At 35.2% G+C, this 25,624-nt stretch overlaps 2 protein-coding genes across 19 annotated transcripts in view; one reads left to right on the forward strand and one right to left on the reverse strand.

Moving 5' to 3' along the window:
- LOC106661780 (gamma-aminobutyric acid receptor subunit beta) overlaps positions 1-25,624 on the reverse strand; it is a 231,158-nt gene that overhangs the window by 20,616 nt on the left and 184,918 nt on the right. For 9 of the 18 annotated variants that reach the window (XM_024227773.1, XM_024227772.1, XM_024227774.1 and 6 more), the window contains exons 7-11: positions 15,598-15,882; positions 5,409-5,554; positions 2,954-2,980; positions 1,782-1,871; positions 112-195 (exon numbers count right to left, since the gene is read on the reverse strand). In XM_024227773.1, the coding sequence (XP_024083541.1) occupies positions 112-195; positions 1,782-1,871; positions 2,954-2,980; positions 5,409-5,554; positions 15,598-15,882 (632 nt within the window). The remainder of the gene's footprint in view (positions 1-111; positions 196-1,781; positions 1,872-2,953; positions 2,981-5,408; positions 5,555-15,597; positions 15,883-25,624) is intronic. The other 9 variants (XM_024227782.1, XM_024227775.1, XM_024227780.1 and 6 more) reach the window with 4 other exon arrangements.
- LOC106661844 overlaps positions 1-25,624 on the forward strand; it is a 56,566-nt gene that overhangs the window by 6,407 nt on the left and 24,535 nt on the right. The window lies entirely within an intron of this gene.

Here is a 25,624-nt window from a genome sequence, read left to right on the forward strand (position 1 = left end):
ATGAAATGAATAAATTCTGAAAATAATACAATAATTAAAACCATTCTTTGGTTTAGGATTAAAAAAACCAAATTCATTGGATAACGCCCCCGGGGTTTTCTATATACTTACCGTCTGTTGCATTTGTTGCCTTCGCTCTGGATGGACCGGTTTTGGAGGAGGGAGCGTGGCTGCATAGATGCTTGTCGGATCCCTCTGTTGGAGCAATGAGCCAAGCAACAGTGCAACAAAAGTAAATCTTGTAAGCCGGAGGAAAAAAAGGTTACATTTTATAAGAATTACCACCAAGACTCTTTCATACTTTTGCACAATCTCATTCAGATATCACATCTTTCAATTGATTCAATAATAACCCTGGGCGGTATTTTCCAGTATTTATTTTCAAACGGAAGGAATATTTGTTTTGCATAAATACTTGTTCGTATCTCGAATTAAAAAATCCTTCGATATTTGGAATATTCATTCCTCAAATTAAAAAATGCTCCAATATCTGGAATATTCAATCAAGTTGATGAAACAGAAAGTCATTTCTGATATAAAATTGTGTTTTCGCCGTATAAATTTCAAGGCTGGGAACTGGTTAAAGCAAATTAATACTAAAAAAATAAATTGATTTCACTAAAAGCCTTAGCCATAGCATATTTCCTTTTTCCTAGTTTGATTATATATTAAAGAAAAAAATATGCAAGCAGAAACATGAGTTACTTCCAACCTGGAAAGAAACCTCAACAACTTTTCTACCTATAAAAGATTATTTTATTGTTTGTGCAAAGACTCATTTCTCTTTCTGAGAACCTCTACCTAATTTGCAATCAGAAAAATTGAATAAAAAATCTATAACTTATAACAAAAAGCTAATTTCAGCATTTAAGTTTAACAAATTATTTGGATAAAACATTAAAAACAACTTTCAATAAACAAAATATATACTGCAAAAATAAAATTATGATTCTTGCAAAAAGTGCCATAGGTTTATTAATAAAAAACAAAGCGAACAAAACTTTTTTTTTTTTTTCACGAGTCAATTATATTGTTATAATCAATGAAAACATTTTAACAAAAAATAAATAAAATATAAAATTTAACTGTCTTACCTGTATTTTTCTCTTGAAAATATTCATAACCGAGAAAAATGTCTATATAAAAAAGAAACTCCACTAATTGGAAAACAAACTAAATATCTAAGAAAATTGGATTAAAATTGAATAAAGTGAAGGCTGAAAATAAATTAACTTACAAAATTATGGAGACAACGACCTAAGCCGGTTTACATAATCGATGGTCACATCACGAAAAGGGATCTTGTGAGTTTGTGTCACAAAAGATGTTCGGACAGTTTCACGATTCTCTTCTTTGGCCAAAGAAAACCGAAATCACCAAAATACGATTGTACCGTTCGACGCACTGCTATCCTTCCGAATTTTAATCATAACTCGATGTTGGGTTGATTTAACTCCTTGACAATAAGTACTGATGGTATCACACACAAAATAAAATACATCAAACACATGTCACGTCAATATTCAAAGTTCCAAGTGTATATTGTTATTTCTGATCATGGAACGTAATAAAAAGGCTGAACCACAATCAAAATATTGGATATAATATAAAAATTATATAAATGGTTTCTGCATAATTCTTATGTAGGTACACTAGACGCTAAAATTCTTGAACTAATTATCTGCTTGAGAAAATGTTAGAAAATTATCACCTGTAAATGATATTTTTTCGGACAAAACCCCAACTTCTGGAAATATTAATGCGAGAACAAAACCACTTACCGTCTGTTGCATTTGTTGCCTTCGCTCTTGGTGGACTGCTTTTGATGGAGGAAGAGTAGCTGCATAGGAGGAGATGATTGACGGGTCCCTCTATGGCCGAGCAACAGGCAAGCAAAAGTGCAACAAAATTAAGTGAATATGTGAAATTATAAGCAGTGTCATTTTTTTAATTGTTGTATGTTTTTTGTATTTGAACACAGTTCAGTCTTAGTCTGAGTTTGTGGGCCTGTAATAAATAGGCTGTGTTGGCCAAGCGTGTTTCGTGATTTAATTCATATGTGTCTAATAAAAAGCATCGATTCTTCATGAAAATATCAGTATCTTTCTATACTTATTTGTTTATAAACAAAAACCTAACGTTTATACAAAATATGCACAGTAGAGTTAGGTCCTGTCCTAATGAGAAAGTGATAAAAACTGAAACGAACTATTTCATTAGTCTATTTTACAAGTACCTGAAAATATACAAACAGGGTTTTTTTATGTATATTTTATTTCAGAGGGGCAATTATTTCATACTATTTCAAAAGAAAGGTACGGTAGGGAAAGTTGCCATTGAAAAAGATAAACACACTGGTCAATGGAGAATTTCACACCAAAAATCCTTTCATTTCAAGGATATAATATTTAAAAAAAAAAATAGAAACAATATAAAAAAATAGCATGCAAAGATTGTCTTTTAAGAGAAAAAATTGGAACTTTTGTGAACCTTTGATTTTGACCAATAGGAAAATTTTACAAAATCAAGTGCTGATCTGTCTGATGTGCTTGAAGAATAAAAGCACAGATTGTTCCAATTTAATAGTCATTGGTTACATAAAACAGCTATAATAAAATATTGAAATAAGCAACGAATAATCATGAGTGTAGCATGGAGTTGTGCTATTGTCAAGCAAACAAACTTAAAATGTACGTAATCAAATAATTTAATACATGAAAAAAAAATTTTTTTTCTTGGACAGTATTTTTATGACCCGACCTGACTAAAACATCAACATTAATACACCACATTATAAGCGAAAGCCTGAGCGGGATTTCTTGCGTCAGGTTTCATGTGCAGTAGAAGCGGATTTCTCCGGTTCCTGACAGTGTTATTCTTTTATGGTTTGTGTATTTTTTTTTGACAAAGCTCTGCAAAAGGTGTGAAGACGAGGTTTTTTTTATCTACTCACCATCTGGACCTGATGTCCTTTTTTCCTCTTAATAAACAAACAAACAGAAAGAAAATTTTTCATTTACACCGTCGGACAAGTTTGAAAGACTAATTTTAAAATTTATGTCAAACCCTAGATGGCAACTCACCCTATTACCTATTTTGTTTCTTTGATTCTTTAAAAATTTGGGTCTTAAAAAAATATATTGTTGCAAACCTTAGTATCCTGGATAGAAAAAGATTTTTAAAAAAGGTAAAAAAAGAACAGTTAAAAATGTATTGCTTTTTGTCAGAAAACATTAATAGTAAAATTTTATTGTTATTTTTCTATAAGGTTCATGTTTAAAAATATTTTTTATTATGAATTTAATATTGTCTTAATGTGGCTGTGAGTGTTTAAGGCAGTTCCATGATTTATTTTTTATTTTGAACATTGCAGGTATTTTTAACCCATCTTCAGTAACTGTGATTTCTATTTTAAATTTATATAATTAACATGATCTGAAAAAAAAGGATGTGTTTCAATTTAATTTTTTTTTGGTTGAAATGCAATCATTTAATGAGGATATTGCGATCTGCTTCACTGCATGTTGTTATTTGATAGTCTTTTTTGTGTATAAAACATTACATTACAGCCATGGATGGGCAAAACATCCAAGACAAAAATGCATCTATTATTATTTTCGTAATATTCATTTGTTTTACGAGTTGACACCAGTTTAAGGAGGCCTGGATGAACAAACAACCAATCAGAAAAAAATTTAGGGGGGAGTTTTATTATGAATTTAATATTGTCTTTTTATTATTAGTACTAATTTGGTAGTTTACATTTGATTTTTATGGTTAAGGACAGATCATTAAGTAGGCCAGGATGAACAAAAACCAAGCAGAAAAAATTTAGAAGGGAATTTTATTACTAATTTGGTAGTTTCCATCTGTTTTTTATGGGTTAAGGACAGATCATTAAGTAGGCCAGGATGAACCAAAACCAAGCAGAAAAAATTTAGAAGGGAATTTTATTACTAATTTGGCAGTTTCCATTTGATTTTTATGGTTAAGGACTGATCATTAAGTAGGCCAGGATGAACAAAAACAAAGCAGAAAAAATGTAGGAGGGATTTTTAGTATTAATTTGGTAGTTTTCATCTGGTTTTTATGGGTTAAGGACAGTGCAAGGAGGCCTGGATGAACAAAACAAAGCAGAAAAATTGTAGGAGGGATTTTTAGTATTAATTTGGTAGTTTACATCTGGTTTTTATGGGTTAAGGACAGTGCAAGGAGGCCTGGATGGGATACAACCTAGCAGAAAAAAACTAGTGAAGATTTTATTATTAATTTGGTAGCTTTAATTTTTTAATGGGTTAATGACAATACGTTACAGGATGAACAAAAACCAAGAAGAATAAATTTAGGAGGGAATTTTAGTACTAATTTAGTAGTTTCCATCTGGGTTTTATGGGTTAAGGACAGTGCAAGGAGGCCTGGATGGGATAGGACCTAGCAGAAAAAAAAAACAGTGAGGATTTTATTATTAATTTGGCAGCTTTCATTTGTTTAATGGGATAATGACAGTGTATTAAATAGGGTCAAAAGAGCCAGAAGAAAAAATGTAATGGATATTTTATTATTAATTTTGTAATGTTCATTTGGGTATTTTATGGCATAATGACAATACAGCAAGCAGGCCAGGATGAACAAACCACCACGCTAAAAAATGTATGAGGGATTTTATTATTAATTTGGTAGTCTTTATTTGGTTTTTAAGGGTTAAAGACAGGGCAAAGAGGCCTGGAGGGCCAAAAACCCATGATAAAAAAAAAACATTTTTGCTGGGTTATTTGTCAATCCAGGTCTTGTAAAATTAGGGGGATATTTTATTATTAATTTATTAGTCCTTATTTTGTTTTTTTGGTATGGAAAGTACTTTAATAATGCCTGGATGTACAAATAACTCAGGGGAAAACAACGAAATACTACCAGGAGATTTAATCTTCCAAAAAAAAAAAGATAAATTGGAACAAACACATCCAACAAACTTCAATTAAGGCAAACAAAAATCTTTGGACGTATCTTTATGTATTTATCAGATTTACTAAATTATGGGTTAAAAATATACGAAAACGTCAAAATAGACAGTTAAAAACGTAAAAAATCGTAGTACTATCCTTAAACCATAAAAAGTAAAATTTTAACCGTTATGATTAGATTATTATTTAGAATTTATTACTTTTTTTAAACTTTTAAAATAATTAAAATTCCACGGTGGTTTGTGCTTCTTACGTGAAAAGCCTTTGAACTATTAATTTGAAAAAAAAAATTGTTTAGCCAAACTTGATTACAAAATTGAACATAGGTGATTTTTTTTTATAATACAATTGTTCTAATGAAGCGGTCAATGTAAGTAAATACATAAATAATAATACTATTAATTAATTATATGGATGGTTAAAATAACGGCTTTGCCGCATACTCACAGTCTGTTTAGGGGCGTGGTCGGGGTCGCCACCTGGGGGATGGGGTTCCGTCTTCTGATTTTGCTCCTGAGCAAGCTTCTGGATTGCCAAGAATCTGTTTTTCCTCATCTGTATCCGTTTCGCCATGTACCCTACGGTGGCGTATTCTGAAAATGGAAAACGGCCGGGTAAAAGGATAATTTCCGTCGAGAGTTGTTTCAATGATAAATGAAATATCCACTGCCCACCCGCCGCTCGTCAGTCGTCATCGCTGTATTCGCAGCAATTAATTCTGCCAGTTTGCATTTGCATGCTAACGCAACTTGGGATCGATAAAATTTCAATTTGGGTTAAAGCGAATAAATTGGGTTTTAATGTAACGCCGGAATAACGATATAAATAAATGCTGGATGCGAATCTGATGCATATTAGCTACGGCATGAGGTATTTACATATTTGCGATTTCAAACGGGACAAAAATATTATTGTCCGAATGTATGTTTATGAAAAATACTCGTCAATCAATTAACTCTGTTTTACTAGAAAACATAAAGTTAAAAGCTTGACAATTCGATTACAATATTTTATTTCTACTTAACCACGAAAACACTTAACCCTGTCGAATCGTTGAATGATTCTCTTACAAAATGACTTGAGTCGCTTTTGACTTCGGTGTACGCGTAATAATTTGAAATTAAACGAAAACAAATGTAAGATTTTGAAGTTCAGCAAGAAAAAAATAATTCATGATTACGACCAATTCGTTATCGAAGGTTATCACATTGACGAGGTAGAAACTATCTCGGATCTCGGGGTTATTTTCAATAAGAATTGTGATTTTCCGGACCACATCCATGCCATTACAAATAAATAGTTTAAAAATTTAGGATTCGTACTCAGGCAAACTGCTATCTTTAAGAATAAAATAATGGTTAAGAATGGAATAAGTGGTAGAGCAGCGGCGTATCTAGCCGAAGATCGTGGGTTCGAATCCCGCTCGTGACACTGACTTTTTTTATCCCAACTTAAAACCTTAATTAATTGATTGATATTAATTGGTCAAGCGTACCACGAAAAATAGTGAATTTTCAATTCAATTCAATTTTCAACTAAAAACCTTAAATTAATTACAATACTAGATTAATCCCATTCTCCTTTCTAACACCGTCACCACTTTTTTCCCATTTAGTACATTTCTGCATTTTGTTTCAATGTAATTAAAGATAAGGGTGTAAAAAAGCCCAAGAAAGCTTATTAAACGAGCAAGTTGTTATGAAATTTTCCAAGACCTACCTTGAACTTTTCCAATGGTCACAAATTTATTTTTTTTACAAATTTTACGAATGGACAAGTTTTTGAAAGATTTAGTGTTTGTTTTTTTACCAAAAACTAAACTCAAAGTTCAAAAAGGGTTCTTAAACAAAATTTAATGCACTTTTCAATATATTTTTGGGTTTTTCAAAAATGAATAGTTCATGAGCTACGAGTTGATTTATTGCAAAAACCATAGATAGTTGAAAAAACATAAAATATTGAATATATGGGAAAGGGTTTGGAATCAGACCATGGTTCATACGAACTTTTCTGTCACTCTGGATGTGTGAAATTCACTGGCAAAGTTTGTGACGCGAGTAGCCTGACTCCCTAAAGTCGGGCTTTGGGATCCACTTCTCTAAGTCTGCTCTATTTCAATTAGAAATTTTGGGTCGTGTGAGACGGCTTTCTTTACATTTCGATGCAATACTGGTACAGGAAAAAGGAGTTAAAATATCCTTGAGAAGGAACATATATATGAATACACGAGAGGACCAAAATGCATTGTTTTGCAAGAGTAATTAAGTACGTAATTTTAGATTTTAGAAATAAACGGGACGTGAATTAGCGAAATTGTTCTGTATGTAAAAATATGTTTTTTAAAAAGAATTGAACAGGCGCGATAACACAGTAATAAAGAGTCTTGAACCTGAATTACACCTGCACACGCTTGAATTTGTACTAACTATAAAAATCCACCGAATTATTATATACACAGGAAAGAAATTATTTATAGTGTTTCTCCATGCAACCGTTATTCACGGATTGAAATGGAGATTTATGCCCGGAGGAGTAACGAACGATAAAGCAGGGATAAAGGGGAAATCGATCCAAATGTAAAACATTTACTTGACCACTGTAAATTTGTTCGTATTTATTTTTTTTTGTGAAAACATGGCAGCTTTGTTTTGGTTTTCTTATGTTAAAAATGAACCTCTGGTTTTCTTTCTATGAAATTAATTAGAATTATTATTATAGTTCACTGTTAGCCACCTTTAATTTACTTACTCTACTCCAATATAAAAGCATAAAACCTCAATCAAAGAAAATTTGCAATTTGAGAAGAAGAAATTTCATTTTGTGCCTAAAAATACTAATTATGTAAGCAAAAGCAAATTTTTAATTTAATTAGTATAAAAGTATAAATTTGACGTATAACCCAAGGGTAAAATTAATTATGAGTCAAATTGCTAAAGACGTGAATGGAACCAGCCTCCCTGCTTTCCCCTGACATCGGTCCGATTACAAATTATTGATTGTTTTGTGTAATTTCATATAAATTCAGGATAATCCGATGCTGAATCAATTTCTCCCCTTTGCTTAGAGTTAATAGGTAAACCGTGTAATGGTATGAGTAGCAACTTTCTACCTCTATAATTCAAGTTATGATGGTGTTTACAGACTTTTTTACACCCTACATAAAGGTAGTCTTCTCTAAAGGCTTCTATGTTCGTGTCATTTGTGTTATACGATAGCGTAAATGTGAACAAAATTCTTAGTCTCCGAAAAACCGACGTTTTAATAAAAAATCCAAAAACAAGAAATTTTATGAAACACAGCATATTGTGCCGGAGATCTCTGTTCTTTATTGCTCTTGGATATCTCCCTCAAAGCTGTTTTATAGGAGAAGGGTTAAATTAAACAAATGCTCCAATTTAAGTCCTTGGCATGTAATCGGCGCGTGCAATCTTCGAGGGATGAACGTTATCGCTGGGAGATCTTGATGGCGGTGGATAGATGCTGTTCTTCTCGGCGGGGGTCAATCTCCAACTCTGGTGATGGACATAACTGAGTACTCCGGACGCAGAACTGCAATGATGAAGTCAGATTTAACAACTTATCATGTCACCTCACTCTCACGCCATCTGACTGATTCCTGGCCTTTCTCAGTTCTCATTTTCAATCTGCCTCTGATTCTCTGACTCAGTCGATCTCCAGTGCAGGCCAGTTTTACATCTAGCTCAGTCAAGGGCGACCTCGTGTTGCGAAGCTTCGATGCCGAGACCTGGAACGGCTTGAAAGCTGGGTTCTTATTGACGAGGTACCTATGATGGCTTGGAACATAAGGCTTTTTCTTTTCTTACTTTTGGGAGGGGAGTGGACAAAGTTTAAGAACATGTTCCTTAGTCAATTTAAAAACTGAAAATTATAGATTGATTTTAGATTAACTAACGTTGTCGCTGGTAGATCTTGATGGCGGTGGATAGATGCTGTTCTTCTAATGACGAGCTTCTCGGCGGGGTTCAATCTCCAACTCTGGTGATGAGCATGAACTGAGGACACTGGACGCAGAACTGCAACGATGAAGTCAGATTTTATCAGATATCATGTCACTTCACTCTCACGCCATCTGACTGATTCCTGGCCCTTCTGCTTTTCAATCTGCCCCTGATTCTCCCACTCAGACAGTCGGTATCCAATGCAGGCCAGTTTTATGCTCAAGCTCAGTCAAGGGCGACTTCGTGTTGAGAAGCTTAGATGCCGAGAACTGGGACGCTTGAAAGCCAGGTCCTTATTGACGAGACTTTGAACGTTACCGTGATGGCTTGGCACTTAGGGTTTTTTCTTTCTTTTTTTTGGGGAGGAGGGGAAAAGTTGAAAAAACATGGTCCAAAAACCAAACCCCAACAAACTTGAAAAAACGACCTTAGCCAATTTAAAAATTGAAAATTATAATTGATTTTAGACTTATTTAACCTAGACTTTTTATGTTGGATATGTATATTGGGTCAAATAGGCAAACCTTGTGCTGAAAGTTTGTTAGCCCCCAAGCTCTGAGATTATGATGACGGTGTGTGATAAGGATTTTGGACAAAAAACTGCACTAAAATATGACGGATGATTTGTAACCCTTAACAAAATGAAAATTTGTTGCTTATCATCTGGCATCAATTTAAGCCGACTTTCAGGTATAGGCCCTTGGTTGTTCCTTTGTTTGCCGAATCAATTTAAAGGAGCTTATCCTCGAAACTCCTTTAACTCGGGTTCGGTTTGCTCATTAGAAGAGCTAAGCTGTTGAACTGTCCCGATACGTGGTTGAGAAGTCCTCAACAAACCTGTTACGCCCCTTCCTGGCTTTTGCGATTCAATCGGACAGGCCCGTTTGTTCGTTGTGCGTGTTGTAATTGAAACAGTATTTCAAGAGAGATAAGGTTGATTCAGATTAAACAGTTTAGCTTTTGTTTCCGGCCCCTCAGGAAACAGCCGAACCGATGACAATAGACCAGGTCTTAAACAAGCTAGGTATCGATTTATCCGATGTCAGTGCCAGATCTGTTGGCTTTAACGTTTCTGAACTGGCTATTTCAACAAAGCTCGTTAATACGAAACGGCCGCAAGAACCACATTAAATTCAAATTCCGTCGATAATCACTCTTGACTTTCCTATTATGGAGGGAATACAAAAATACATTTCTATAACTACTAATAAGTGATACATTAATACATTTTTAGTATAAGAATACATCTTGATCTAATAGTTTTTTCTTTCAAAAAGAAATATCATAAACGGGTAAAATAACAGATTTATCTTATGATCATTTATCATTTAACGCTGAATAAAACCATTCTTTAAATGTCAAAATAACTAATGACGACGAACGATTAAACCGATGGCTCCTTTCTATCTAGTAATAATAGTAACAATAATAAGAATTTAAGGGAAAATAATAACAATAAAGAATGTCTTGAGCGATAATCACAAACTGAACACTTAAAAGCTTTTTTATGTAGTAAAATGACCTAATAATATTGGTGACCTAAGATGTCCATTTTTGGAGGGAGATGAGGTGTTTGTACAGAAAATTCACTATTTTTCGTGGTCCGCTTGACCAATTAATATCAATCAATTAATTAAGGTTTTAAGTTGAGATAAAAAGTCACTGTCACGAGCGAGATTCGAACCCACGTTCTTCGGTTAGATAAGCCGCTACTCTACCACCTGAGCTATCGTGACTTCGATCCACTCGGAAAGAAACTTCCCATCTCAACCCCACCTTTTCCTAGGCGAATGTGTAATAAATAAATAAAAAAAATCGATTTGAGTAATGGTGGTAGATTTAAAAAAATTTTTTTTTTTAGTTGAGATAAAAAAGTCAGTGTCACGAGCGGGATTCGAACCCACGACCTTCGGCTAGATACGCCACTACTCTACCACTTGAGCTATCGTGTCTTCGATCCACTCGGACACTAACTGCCGAAGGTATTGGTTGAGATAAAAAAGTCAGTGTCACGAGCGGGATTCGAACTTCCCATCTGAAAAATGGCAAAAAGGAGGGAAAATTCGTGGGTGTGGTTGAGATGGGAAGTTAGTGTCCAAGCGGATCGAAGTCACAATAGCTCAAGTGGTAGACCAACGGCGTATCTAGCCGAAGATCGTGGGTTCGAATCCCGTTTGTGTCACTGACTTTTTATCTCAACCAAAACCTTAATTAAAGAGTAATTAATTGAAAAGGTTTTGATAATATCTTTTAGCAGTTTCTGGCAAAAAATCCAACATGGCAGAGAAATCTTTTCTATTCCCATCCGACAGGAATGGCATCTGAATCAATGACGTATAAAATTTTTTAATATCATCAGCATTAGCCCATTTGTTAGTACATTAACACGTTTTCACAATGTGGATTTATACTGGATAAAACCTGGATCATCTTTGGAAACTTTTAGTGTCCGAGTGGATCGAAGTCACGATAGCTCAAGTGGGTATCGGCGTATCAAGCCGAAAATCGTGGGTTCGAATCCCGCTCGTGACACTGACTTTTTTATCTCAACTAAAAACCTTAATTAATTGAAAGATATTAATTGGTCAAGCGGACCACGAAAACTAGTGAATCTAGTATTGTAATTTAACTTTTTTGTCCAGGGTAAAATTTACTAATAAACTTAATAAAAAGTACAAAAAGAAGGAAAAATGAAACAAAACACATAAAAAAGAGACAATAAACATGACGAACAACCAAAGCAGAAAAACTGACAAAATATCTACACTAAACACAGACAAAAAACAACCAATAGTTTGGAGCAATGAAATCACGAATTAAATTTGCAGTGAACGAGTTCAAAGTCCATTTTATCTATAAGGGAGCGTTGGTGGCAACGGCTTAGGCGTTGAAACGGCGTTCTTCACTGTAAGGTAAAGGTCCCGGGTTCGAATCCAGCGGCCCTGCATTCGAACCCGACATACTAACAAACACCGGCATTCCGAGGGTTGATCTAACCTCTGCTGTTGCAAACCCTCGTAAAAAAAAGAAAAAATATCTAAATATAACCTTGTAAATAGTGTGTGGTGTTAAGTGACCGTTTGTCGATGATTATTCAGAAATCGTGAGATGCGTTCTGGTGTGATGTAGGTTTCAGAAAAACATTTTCTTTATCGTGCCAACGTTTCGATCTTTATTGAGATCATCTTCAAGGCCTGGGATTTACAACCTTTGTTTAAATTTAACAAAAACATGTAGGATGTGAAAAAAAGTGAATTTATACAATGCAAATAAATATTTTGTTTTATACATTACATGATCGAATATATTAAAAAAAATTATTTGCATTGCATAAATTCACTTTTTTCCACATCCTACATGTATTTGTTAAATTTAAACAATGTTTGTAAATCCCAGGCCCTGAAGATGATCTCAGTAAAGATCGAAACGTTGGCACGATAAAGAAAATGTTTTTCTGAAACTACATCACACCAGACCGCATCTCACGATTTCTGAATAATCTGGTAAATAGTTGATAATTGTTTTAATGATGATGAAGGTGATTTTTTCAAATTGGCTTTATTTCTGAATTTTTAACATAAAATTGAGCAACATCTATTTAATTCATTAGATTTCGTGGTCCGATTGACCATTGACTTCTTTCAATTAATTAATCTTTATGTAAAGTATTGGTTGAGATTAAAAAACCCAGTGCCACGAGCGGGATTCGAACCCATGACCTTCGGCTAAATACGCCGCTGCTCTACCACTTGAATTATTGGAACTTACCACTCGGACACCACTCCCCAACACAACCTACCTTTCGAATTTTACCTCCTTTTTGCCATTTTCCAAATGTGTAATCAGGATTCAATTCTCGGCCATAAGATTTTTTCTTATATGGCTTTTATTCTTATTTTCTTATATATATTTTCAACCTATTCCACTAAGAGCTCTCAGTGGCCATTTCATTTGTCTCTGAGAATCGAATTCTGATTACACAATATTCGAAAAAATAGGAAACAGAAGGTAATTTTCGAAAGGTGGGGAAAGATGGGGAGTTGGTGTCCGAGTGGATTGAAGTCACGCTAGTTCAAGTGGTAGTTAGCGGCGTATTTAGCCGAAGGTCATGGGTTCGAATCCCGCTCGTGCCACTGGCTTTTTTATCTCAACCAATACTTTACATAAAGTTCTTTTGTAATGTTCAAACGTTTACACAATTTAATATATTTTTTGCGTACAATATATCCTAATGTCTGTATGTTGGGTAAGATACTTTTGGCTGTTTCTGCATTAAGTTGGTTGAATTCTTTCCCCGAACATTTTATTAGGCAGAAGACAAAGGATTCCGAATTGGTGTGTTTGCAATAGGAAGGGAGATCCGAAGCGTTTGTGCTAATAATACCGTCTAAATGTAACCACTGATGAGATGACACTAAAATTACCGCGAGGCCAGTTATTCCGTTCGCTAATATTTCATTACACGAAAAGATATTGTCGGCGCGGTTCTGAGCCGGTTTAACTCGGGTCCCATTAGACTTTTTGATGTTCCCGAGAACATTATTAGTTCACCTGTACACGGTCTGGGCGGTATTAAACATTAAACCTTACTTTATCAAGGCGTTACACAAAACGTTATTGCCGTCTCGTGAAAGGCGTTGTTCAGCCTCTATCTACCTTTCTCACTCATTCGGCCCCGCCTCGAATACAGGCTCCGCTGTATAAACTCAATTAATTTTTCATAAGCTCGCCCCAGCGGCTTATGTGAGGTTTGCACAGGCTCTCCTTCCATGCTAAACTGGCTCGATTCAAAGTGGAAGAATAAATTATAAAAATGGAACGGCCGGACTCAAAGCCCGTGATAACTTGCGTTGTACGGCTAATCGTTACACAAATATTCCGGCTGCGTGACATTTCCACAAGGTTGGAAACAAAAATTCGGCCGCTTCATTTATGCAGCCACTTTGTTCAAAACAGGCAAAATAAAAGAGAATTTGTTTTTAAATTTTAAAAACAGCCTAGCCAAACATCAAAGTTTCAATAATAATAAACAAAGAGATGGGAAGTTGCTGTCCGAATGGATCGAAGTCACGATAGCTCAGGTGGTAGAGTAGCGGCGTATCTAGCGGTCGTGGGTTCGAATCCCGCTCTTGACATTGACTTTTTATCTTAACTAAAAACCTTAATTAATTGCATTGACTTTTTATCTTAACTAAAAACCTTAATTAATTGAACGATATCAATTGGTCAAACGGACCACTAAAACTAGTGAATTTAATGAGTAAAAATGAAGTGTACCTTCACTAAAGTTCTCCTTGGCCATTCGTTTGTCGCCGAGAATCAAATAGATTACACGACATTTGAAAAATGGCAAAAAGGAGGGAAAATTCAAAAGGTGTGGTTGAGATGGGAAGTTGGTGTGAGAGAGGATCGAAGTCACAATAGAGTGGTAGAGCAGCGGCGTATCTAGCCGAAGGTCGTGGGTTCGAATCTCGCTCGGGACATTGACTTTTTTACCTCAACTAAAAACCTTAATTAATTGAAAGATATTAATTCGTCAAGCGGACCACGAAAACTAGTGAATTGAATAAGTTTAAATGAAGTATATCTTCACTAAGCTCTCCGTGGCCATTGTATTGGTCGCCGAGAATCAAATAGATTACATGACATTTGAAAAACGGAAAAAAGGAGGGAAAATTCAAAAGGTGTGGTTGAGATGGGAAGTTGGTGTCAGAGAGGATCGAAGTCCCGATAGCTCAGGTGGTAGAGTAGCGGCGTATCTAGCCAAAGGTCTTGGGTTCGAATCCTGCTCTTGACATTGACTTTTTATCTCAACTAAAAACCTTAATTAATTGAACGATATTAATTCGTCAAACGGACCACGAAATCTAGTGAATTTAATGAGTAAAAATGAAGTATATCTTCACTAAAGCTCTCCGTGGCCATTGCATTGGTCGCCGAGAATCAAATGGATTACACATTTGAAAAATGGCAAAAAGGAGGGAAAATTCAGAAGGTGGGGTTGAGATGAGAAGTTAGTGTCCGAGTGGATCGAGGTCATGACAGCTCAAGAGGTATTTTAGCGGCGTATCTAGCCGAAGGTCGTGGGTTCGAATCACGCTCTTGACATTGACTTTTTTATCTCAACTAAAAACCTTAATTAATTGAACGATATTAATTGGTCAAGCGGACCACGAAAACTAGTGAATTGAATAAACATGTGTGATGATTAGTGACAGTTAATCGATATTTATTTAGAAATCGTGAGATGCGGTCTGGTGTGATGTAGGTTTCAGAAAAACATTTTCTTTAACGTGCCAACGTTTCGATCTTTATTGAGATCATCTTCAGGGCTCAAAGTGTTTGTGTTCTGTGTAATTGTGCCATTCTTGCGTGTCGTGTTGAGAGTGCCCTATGGCACAATTACACAGAAGACAAACACTTTGAGCCCTGAAGATGATCTCAATAAAGATCGAAACGTTGGCACGACAAAGAAAATGTTTTTCTGAAACCTTCATCACACCAGACCGCATCTCACGATTTCTGAATAAACGTGGAGTGAATGGTTAGGGTTATGCTAGCCTATCTTAATTTAGGGTTAAGTTAAGCAGCGGTTTTAATATTACCATCAGGAGTGGTAATAATATTTCATTATTTTCGTCCCTTAGGGGCAAAAATTAAATTAAAAATGTACTCACCGAGTAGAGATGCGAAGACCATGACGAAACATGTTCCCAGGTAGACGTCGATGGACTTGACGTAGGAAATCTTGGGAAGTGCGGCGTTCGTCGAGGACATGAGCGTTGTCATAGTGAGCACAGTGGTGACGCCCAGGGCGACACGGGCGGGCGTCGCGTTTCTGTTCAGCCAGAATGAGACCCAACTGATGATGACGATGAGGCCCGAGGGGATGTAGATCTGGATGAGATAGTAGCCCATGGATCGCACGAACTGGATCTCGCAGGCCAGCCTCGAGTAGTTTCCTAAGACAGACACTCCCCAATTCTAGACTGAACTTACCGAGACAAGTATTCCCCCCTGGCTAGAAACGCTCGAGAAAGGAATTGATTAGGGTTATTCAATTTTGCCGATTCGATCCGTTGTATTATTTCTTCCTTGTAATTTTTTTTAAACTTTCGGTCGAATCAGCAAAAGTTCCCATAAATTTAAATTTTTGTGCGTTAAAAAACAAAAAAAATTACGTGTTGTAAACAACTTAATCCTTATGTGGCAATCATTTTGTTGAATGAGCTTGCTATTTGTCTTGCTTAATATTCTAAATAAAAAGGACTTTTTGGCAAGACTTATTCTCAAGATTAGGTTAAAATGCAAATTGAATTGCGTGTCTGGGCTAATCGAGGCGCTTCAGATATTCGAGAAACATTTTCTGAATCTGATATTCCGTGTTTAAATCATTTAAATGACCAATGTTATTCTAAGCGTTCATTAAACATTTGGTACATTATGCTTATCGACTCAAAATTTTTCGACGCAGGGTCTTACAATGGTCATGAGAAGTATTTTTTATTTTTTCCTTTCCGTCTTTGAAGTAAAATGTAAGATATGAAATGCAGTCAAATTGTATTTATTTTCTCAAGAATAGAGAAAAACTATTTAAAAGCTAGTATTCTTTTACCTTCTTCGTCGGGCAAGGTGCTCATTACATTATCGCTGCTCGTGTTTCACGTACTCTGTCATCATTAGGTTTGTACTGCCAGTTTAATCACACGATCCCGATCTCTAAGCCGTCAAGCAAACTTCCAAAGCTTCTTAGTGATTTTATACAATGGAGTAAGAATTTACGGTGCACTGTAACTAGAGACCGTCGACCTATATAATTAAGGGAGGGAAAACCAAATACCCTGTAAGAGGATTAATTCGCCACCCCTACTCTTGGGTATTTAACAAAATGTGCAAAAAAAAAAAAAAATAGACAGGGGGTGCAATTTTCCCTTGACGGAGTCGAGTGTCCTCTAATTTGACACCGTTTTCCACTTTTTACTAGGTCGATCTGAGTTGGTAATCTTCCTTTGAAACAACCTACTGCTGATAATTATATATTCTCTGTATTGATTATAAAGCCTACATAATATTGTTTATTTTGTTTGAAAAGGCTTAGTTTAAAAAATCAGATTTTTTAAAATTGTTTAACTGAAAAACATTCAATGCACCAAACCGTTTGGCCTGGATATATTGAAATTTAGTAGAGCTGCAAGTTTATGAATTCTTGTCGTCGTTTTTCATGGCGTTTTTATTTGAACTCCGCTGATGGATTCGTTTTTCCTCCAAGGCCAAGAATTATTTCGACCAAAAAATAAAACATTTGTAAATTCAATGGATATCATTTATGAATCGGTCAATTTTGCTTGGAACAATTTAAATTTTTATTTGAAAGTAGGATTAAAATTCGTTCGTAATTCAGTTTCAATAGGGCTCTGTTCACCAAAGATATGGTATTCAAAAAAACAAATTCAGTACCAAGATTTCGACCTATTTGAAGGTCGTCATCAGGGCGAAACAATCTTAAATATTTACAACAGATTGACACATTTAAGTTTTTCACAGGCCATCTTAAGATTCTTTGAAGACCGACTCGGTCTTAACAAGTCAAGGACTGTAACAATATTGCAACAATATTAATTTGTACATTTTTTTCTGCAATTTATAATATTTGTGAGCTGTTCCTCTTATATCATAGAAACAGCGTTTAGACAGCAAAGTTTCATGCTGGACCGTATGGATTAGTCGCATAATATCAAATTGACCTGTTCACTCTTCTCAATATTTCTGTATATATCAACGGAGTCCTTATAAGATCGCGAATACCCAGTCCTTTTCTGAAACCAAACTTATTCGAAGAAATGTGTGGTGATTATGACCGTAAGTCGATAATTGTTCAGAAATCGTGAGATGCGGTCTTGTGTGATGTGGGTTTCAGAAAAACATTTTCTTTACCGTGCCAACGTTTCGATCTTTATTGAGATCATCTTCAGGGCCTGGGATTTACAAACATTGTTTAAATTTAACAAAAACATGTAGGATGTGGAAAAAGTGAATTTATACAATGCAAAAAAAAATTTGTATTCAATCAAAGTATTTCTACTCACTCAAAGTGTTACGCAGAAAACAAACACTTTGAGTGAGTAGAAATACTTGTAGGAAGTGGAAAAAAGTGAATTTATACAATGCAAAAAATATACTTTTTTTTATATTCAATCAAAGTATTTCTACTCACTCAAAGTGTTTGTGTTCTGCGTAACACTTTGAGTGAGTAGAAATACTTTGATTATATAAAAAAAAGTTATTTTTTTCATTGTATAAATTCATGTTTTTCCATATCCTACATGTATTTGTTAAATTTAAACAATGTTTGTAAGTCCCAGGCTCTGAAGATGATCTCAATAAAGATCGAAACGTTGGGACGATAAAGGAAATGTTTTTCTGAAACCTACATCACACCAGACCGCATCTCACGATTTCTGAATAATCTTATTTGAATAGATCAAGGCTCATTTACAAAATCTTGCATTCTCAAAAGAAACGCCTTTTCGAAAATTTTTGCCAGTAACGGTCCTAATAGACTGGAAACATTCAACATTCTTTCTACTCCTTTTTGAACTTTGGAACCTTAGACATTTTCTAGAACACTCGGGAAACTACTTTGTTCAAAACTTGTGTTAACCAAAGTGGGTTAGATAAACAAAAATATCATTACCGATTTTCTTTGTAAAACGTGTAGACATACCATAGAAGTCTGAAGCGTTAGAGCCATTTAAAATTGTAATTATAGACGTCCCATTAACAGTCGTAAGTATTAGAAAGAAGGAACTTGCGATTTTAGTTTGTAAGTTACGGTTGTACGTATACTAGCTTTATTCTTATTTCTCTCGAAGTTTGACGGAAACGTCCTCAGATGTGCGTTCAAACCACCGCCTTAAAACCTTCAACCAAAGTTTTTCCTCCTTCAAATGAAACGCTTCCCTAGTATTTTGCCTTCCATTATTAACTTGAGCTATTAATACAGCGCTCCATGCGAGTACATGCCCCTTATTCCTTTGATTTCTTTGAACTTCTTCTTCACTTGTAAACCACCTAAATCCAAGGTATGCGGAGTATGCGCCGGTATAACGCATCTTCTAAGCTTCTCGTACTTGGACGAAGCGTACAGTTGCGCATTCACAAAACAAGATCGCGCACTTTACAATTCTCATTCTCAACTCTAAATTTAAAAAGCTTTCGTCATCTCTATTCAGAACCTTATCTCTTTTCTAGGGTCGCATCTAGGTACTCTTACGACATCACTTCTTCCACTCGCACTCCATCAATTATGTCTACTTTCTGTTTTGAGAACGCGCTCACCTTAGTTTTGAAAACATTCTGCGTTAGGCCAAAGGTTTCACTGTGCCGACCAATTCATCATACATTGCAGGTCACTTATGTTGTCTGCTAGCATTGTGATGAACGTTCTGAAGGAATCTGCACTGTGGAAGAGAGGGGACGATCATCGCAAACACATTGGAAGAGGAGATAAGCCCCAATCCGGAAAAAAGTACTCTGACAGAAAGACGTATTCAATTTTATTGCTTTGAGCCATAGTAAAAGATTTTAAGTACATATATCTTTTCGATTCATTTTGGTTAATTTTGAATTTTAGTTTCTGAACATTGCCTGGTTAAACGATTACTGTTGTGCAAGAAAAAGAAGCTTCTCATACATTGAAAATAATCATTTTGATACTTTTTAAAAGGATAGTTCCTACTCACAGTAAGTTGTTTTGCAACGATCCTAAACCTTAGCAAAAAACAACGGGTATCAAGAAGTGTTTATTGATAGGTTGCTAGTTAAAAGAATGAAAAAATTAACTTTAAACGAATCAGCAATAGGACTCAGTCACCCCACCACAAATGAATCAGTAGGTTTTCGTTGTTTGCCATACATTGGTGAATTATCGCAAAAAGTTAGTAAAATTTTTAAACAAGAAGGTTTTAGAATAGCTTTTAGAAGTACGGGTTCTCTTAAAAACATCCTATCAAAACCTAAAGACAAAGTAGACAACTTGGCAAAAAGTGGGGTTTACCAACTCAATTGCAATGATTGTGATATTAAATATATAGGAAAAAAGCGGTAGAGAAATAAAAACAAGAGTAAAAGAACACTTGCCTAAATCGAGCAAATTTTCGGAATTTAAGGACCATCTAAAAGAAACAAAACATAATTTCAATTCAAATTTAAATACAAGAGTGTTACATAGTTTCAACAAAGGGAAAGAACTAGATTGGTTTGAGAAATTTGAAATTAAAAAATGTAAAATTGAACATGGTGATAAATGCATTAATAATATAACAGATTTTGATCTACCTCCCATTTTAAATATGTACATAAATAATATCAAACATCCAAATAATTAATCTAATTATTTTAATTGTTATTATTTTTATAGTAATTTATAGTAATATTAAGTATTCATTATTCTAATATTTATTTGTGTTATAATTTCCGCGTTTCGCACGTTCAAATTGAGCGCCATTAAAAAAATCAGCTGCTAATTGGAACGTCGCGTTGGCGGAGTTATCAGCGGTTCACTTTGGCAATTCATGTCGAGAGACGTGGTTGTGGAAGTCTTTCAACCTGATGATGAGCTAAAAGGCTCGAAATCCGGATCGTTGCAAAACAACTTACTGTGAGTAGGAACTATCCTTTTAAAAAGTATTGAACATCACACTCACTCCATCATTTATCATTTCTAATAATCATTTTGTCCCATGCCAAGAAGAACATTTTTTTAAATATATTATTTTGCTTATGTTGTATTTACTCTTTTTATTGTGCAAGATTCAGCATCACAACCATACCTTATGTTGGTCAGATATGCCCCATTGATCCCTTAGTTTGGAAATCCTTGAGGGTTTCTTCAAATGTAGGTTATGAAGTTATTTTAAAAAGTCCCACTCACTTCTCGATTATCACAGCTTCTGAGGTATCCTGCTCGAGTCGAACTTCAGCTTTCTGACTCTTATTCCGATATTAACCGAAGCTCCTCGCTGTCGAATTTGGTGGTTTCAAAATTTCTTGCTTTATTGCACTTTCTTAATTGTATTAATAAATTGATTTTTTTACAAAGAATTTATTAATCTTCAATATCTATTTTATGTACAGTTTGCCTTTTTATTTCACTATTAAATATGAACCAACTGGCATTGAAAATATTCCTGGATTCTTCGATCAATTTCGTTTTATGTTCAAATTTATTTATATCAATACTTTTATTGTATTCCCTTCTTGCTTTTTTGATTTTATCATTAAGAGTTTTATCATGATTTTTCTTATATCTAACAAGAAAAACAAATTTTTCTTCGCACATTTTATTATATCTTTCTGAAGATTAACTGTGTGTTTATATGGTAAAAATTTTCATAGGAAAACATTCCCCTAAAAGTTTATAGAATATGCTCTAGAATGGGCCCTCAGTACTTCCATTGTTTAAATCACAAAACGAGCTATTATTTAAGTACCTTAAATTATTTTTTATGGCCTATTTATGTCTTGCATGTATTTCTCTTTCATTAAACCATGTAAACATCATCTGAGCTTCAACAGGTAACAGTTTCAATGCAAATTGCGTTTTCCGAGATTTGTAAAACTGTTGCCAATGCACCAATTACTACTACATCGATTTTTTCATTATATTGCAAGTTTCAAGTCAAAGATATGCAACAGATTTAAAAAAATCGTTCCCAATCTTTGATCAGTAGTGTAGTACATTTATAGTATAGCTTACTAATCTGGTGAGCCAAATCTACCCGAACATTAGAGCAGACAAAGACTGGCAAATCTGAGTATCACCAGGAGCAATGCAACAACCCCGTCAATTGCAGTAAAAACACTGCTAAACCTACTCTTTATTCGAAATATTAATACAAGGAGAAGCGAGGAAAAGCTCATTTATACTCGTAAGTACAGCGTACACCCTACAATAATTAATACAATCAGACAATCTTTATTAGAAATGGGAACTGACTTCGTAGTCCCGGAAACACTCACATCCTAAAAGTCTGAACAGACTACAAAAGAAAAGAAGAGGTGGAAATCAGATACAACAAAATGGTATACTGATGGCTCCGAAACGAATAAAGGACCCGGATCAGGCACTTTCTGTACAAGCCCAAAATATGAGCAATCAAACTCATTAGGGAAGTACACTTCGGTCTTTCAAGCGGAAATACATGCCATCAATGCTTGTGCCCTGGAAAATCTTAGAAGAGGTTACACTGACAAAAAAATCCTCATAAGATCAGACAGCCAAGCAACATTAGCATGTAAAAGAATTACATCAAAACTAGTCAGTGAATGCATCCAAAATCTCCAAAACCTGGGAAAACAACAACCTGATGATATCTTGGGTGCCAGGGCACGGGGGAAATTTGCGTAACGAGGAAGCAGACAAACTGGCCAGAGGAGGATCTGCAAGACCATACATAGGCCCCGAATCTATCCTTGGGATTACAAAAACAAACATAGAATCCTCCATCGCAGAATGGATCCAAGCAAAACAAATAGAGAAGTGGATAAACTCTAGCAGTGCTAGACATAGTAAACTTATGATGAAACAACCCAGACCAAGATTGACAAAAACACTGCTGCAATTGGATAGGGCAAAACTCAGAGGAGTGGTGGGACTACTAACTGGTCACTGGTATCTGAGAACATCTTCACAACATGGGTATATACAACTATGATTCCATCTGCATCTTTTCAAACAATCAAACTCATGAGGAAAGTACACCTCGGTTTTTCAAGCTGAAATACATAAACTAATAGAAACACAACAACCTAGATCTTGGGTATCAGGGCACATGGGAATTTTGGGTAACGAAAATACGCTGACCAGAGGAGGATCTGCAAGACCAAATATTGGCCCTGAACCTATTCGCGGGATACATAAACAAACATATAATCTGCCATCACGGAATCCAAAAAAGACAAAAGAAGAAGTAGATAAACTACAGGTACTATTCGCAGTAAGCTTATGCTAAAACAATTCTCAACAAGTCAAACTCACGACTACATTAAGAGAGGACTAAGCTTAGAAGAATAATAGGACTATAAACCGGCATCAAAACACGAACACAACATATTAAATGATGACACCATTTGCAGGTTAGGTTAAAAGTTGTTTAAAGGGACCGCGGTAGCCAAGTGGATAGGGTAACGCTAGCGGTTCTGGGTTCGAATCCCGCTAAAGCCCATGGCTTTTTAATTCAGAATAATACGAAATAGTGTAAATTGGTTTGATCCTTTGTCCGTGACACCCACAAGTTAGTAACATTAATTTAATCTAGTTACGTAAAAGTATAAATTTTCATCTGAACCGACTTAACTGTTGATAGATGTATTTTTATATCAATTATTTCATTTTAATTGTTTTAATGTTGCTTTGAAACCTTTGAGTTATTTAAATAATTTTTTGTTGACTTACTGGATGATTAGATTAAAATTGTGTTAAAAAACTGGAAAGAAAAACAATGAAAAACCTGCGTATTGTTTATTTCTCTGTCATGTTTCAGTACAAAGTTATTACTTTTCTAATTATTTATGTACACCGTCGAAAAAACCAGATGGTGTGGGAAAACACATTAGGAGATTACTCCATTGCTCGGTAAAAAGAAAAGCAGCTATCCCATTGTCTTGAGGCATTCGTTTTAAAGGATGATTAGAACACGGTCTGAAGGTTCATTAGGCAAAGGGCGAGTTGTACGCCTTCCACCCGGATTTTGAAAACAAATCCAAATCCAAAATCCAATTTGTAGAATTAGCGATGATCCACCTTCACTCGACTAGACTTTGTTACTACACTTCTAATTACGCTAATTGATCCTCACGCTTATTCCAGGGCTGACATTTTGAAACAGCCATAATCCTGTGTAATAATCTGATTAACTACATCCACCTCTGCTCATGGCGAAACAAGATTTTTACCCCTTTCCACTCACACGTTAAAAGCATTTGCATTTGATTATAATCTACGACATTAAATCTTGTAAAATCCGGCCAAATGTATTAATATAATTAAATACGACGAGCGATTATAATTTTTGTTTAAATGTGAAAATAATCCATGTTTGTATTTAAACATATAAAGGGGGTCATTGTGTTAACCAACCTAAATTTTCTTTATCTAAAATTTTCAAACTAGACAGAATCTTTTGAAAGACCTAGGAACTACTACGCTGAATACACAAAACTAAACTTTATTAAGTTAGTTTAATTAAAAACTTAAAAAGTTAGTTTAATACTTTACAATTAATTAAGGTTTTTTTAGTTGAGATTAAAAAAAGTTAATGGCACGAGATAGGGAGTTGATGTCCGAGTGGATCGAGGTCACGATAGCTCAGGTGGTAGAGCAGCGGCGTATCTAGCCGAAGGTCGAGGGTTCGAAACCCTCTCGTGCCATTAACTTTTTTTAATCTCAACTAAAAAAACCTTAATTAATTGTAAAGTATTAATTGGTCAAGCGGACCACGAAATTAGTGAATTTAGTTTAATACTTTAAGCTCAGCCCTACATTTCATATTTGTATATAACATGTACTATTTTTTCCGCAAAGCTTATATTCTATACATGCTGTCAACCTACCAGTGCATTTCTCTAAAATTAAATAGAACCCAAATTTATTCTGTCTCTTGTAAGCTCTGCTTTCTAAATTGACAAAAATTCCAGTTTTTCTAAACAAATTGACCTACATTTCCATTTGCTGATTCATCAGGTTCTTTCGATTTTTTGAAAAATGGCACCAATCATTTGAAAAATTCAGAAAAACCTTAGTTATTGCAACAAGTAAAAATTCTGAAACGACGAGTAGAAAGTATGAACGTACACAACGGTGACCATCCAGACGGGAGCTGATCACCAACTGGGTGAGATGACAAGGCACTGTCCTTGGTTGACGTTAAGGTTGGAACTTGGCAGGACCCTAAGTTCCTGTACATACGTTTTAGAATACTATTGTTAACTAAGTATCTGATCTTTCGTTAAGTAGCCTTGAAAAGCTTACGTCAATACTTAAATACTAAGGTCAAAAAAAGCTAACCTCTCCGCAATTCTAGTCACTTAAGTCTTTTATTTAGATTCCATGTTAGTCGCTTGTCGGGGTACATGACCAAGTATGGCACATGGTTTGCAGTAGAAAATTAGATATTGAAGATGTGGGGGGGGGGTTCGTCGACAACGGGTGAAAGTAATGTTTGTTGATTTTTAGTTAATTGCGATATCAGCCGCAGTGCGCTACCTTCCGGGACTCCATCTCGAAGTTTTATGAGGAATGAGCAGTTCCCTCGCTAATACTCTAAGATCACGTAATAGGTTAAGCTAACTCTTTGAAAGGAATGACCCATATAGAGGTATGCCAGAGCTGTATTGCCCCATTCCTAGAGAAGAAGTGAGAAATGAAAAGAGTTGTCGCCTAAAACGTGATGCATTGCTGAGTTGGAATGGTTACTGCGGAATCCAAGGGTATTGGAAATAAGCTAATGCATCTATATAAAGTGTTAGTTTTTTGGGTTTGGGTATGAGAGTGTCCTGATTTGTCGAGAAATGAAGTGTTCTGAGGGGATTGGGAGATAAGCTGTTCGGCGAATTGAATTTATGAGGCAGAGTTGTAATCTATTGCTATTGAGGAGATGTTCAAGGATGTGAGGTGTAATGTAACCAGAGGCTTTCCAGGGTGTG

The sequence above is a fragment of the Cimex lectularius genome, unplaced genomic scaffold (assembly GCF_000648675.2).
Source record: "Cimex lectularius strain Harlan isolate CLEC.00 unplaced genomic scaffold, Clec_2.1 scaffold114, whole genome shotgun sequence".
Lineage (NCBI taxonomy): Eukaryota > Metazoa > Arthropoda > Insecta > Hemiptera > Cimicidae > Cimex > Cimex lectularius.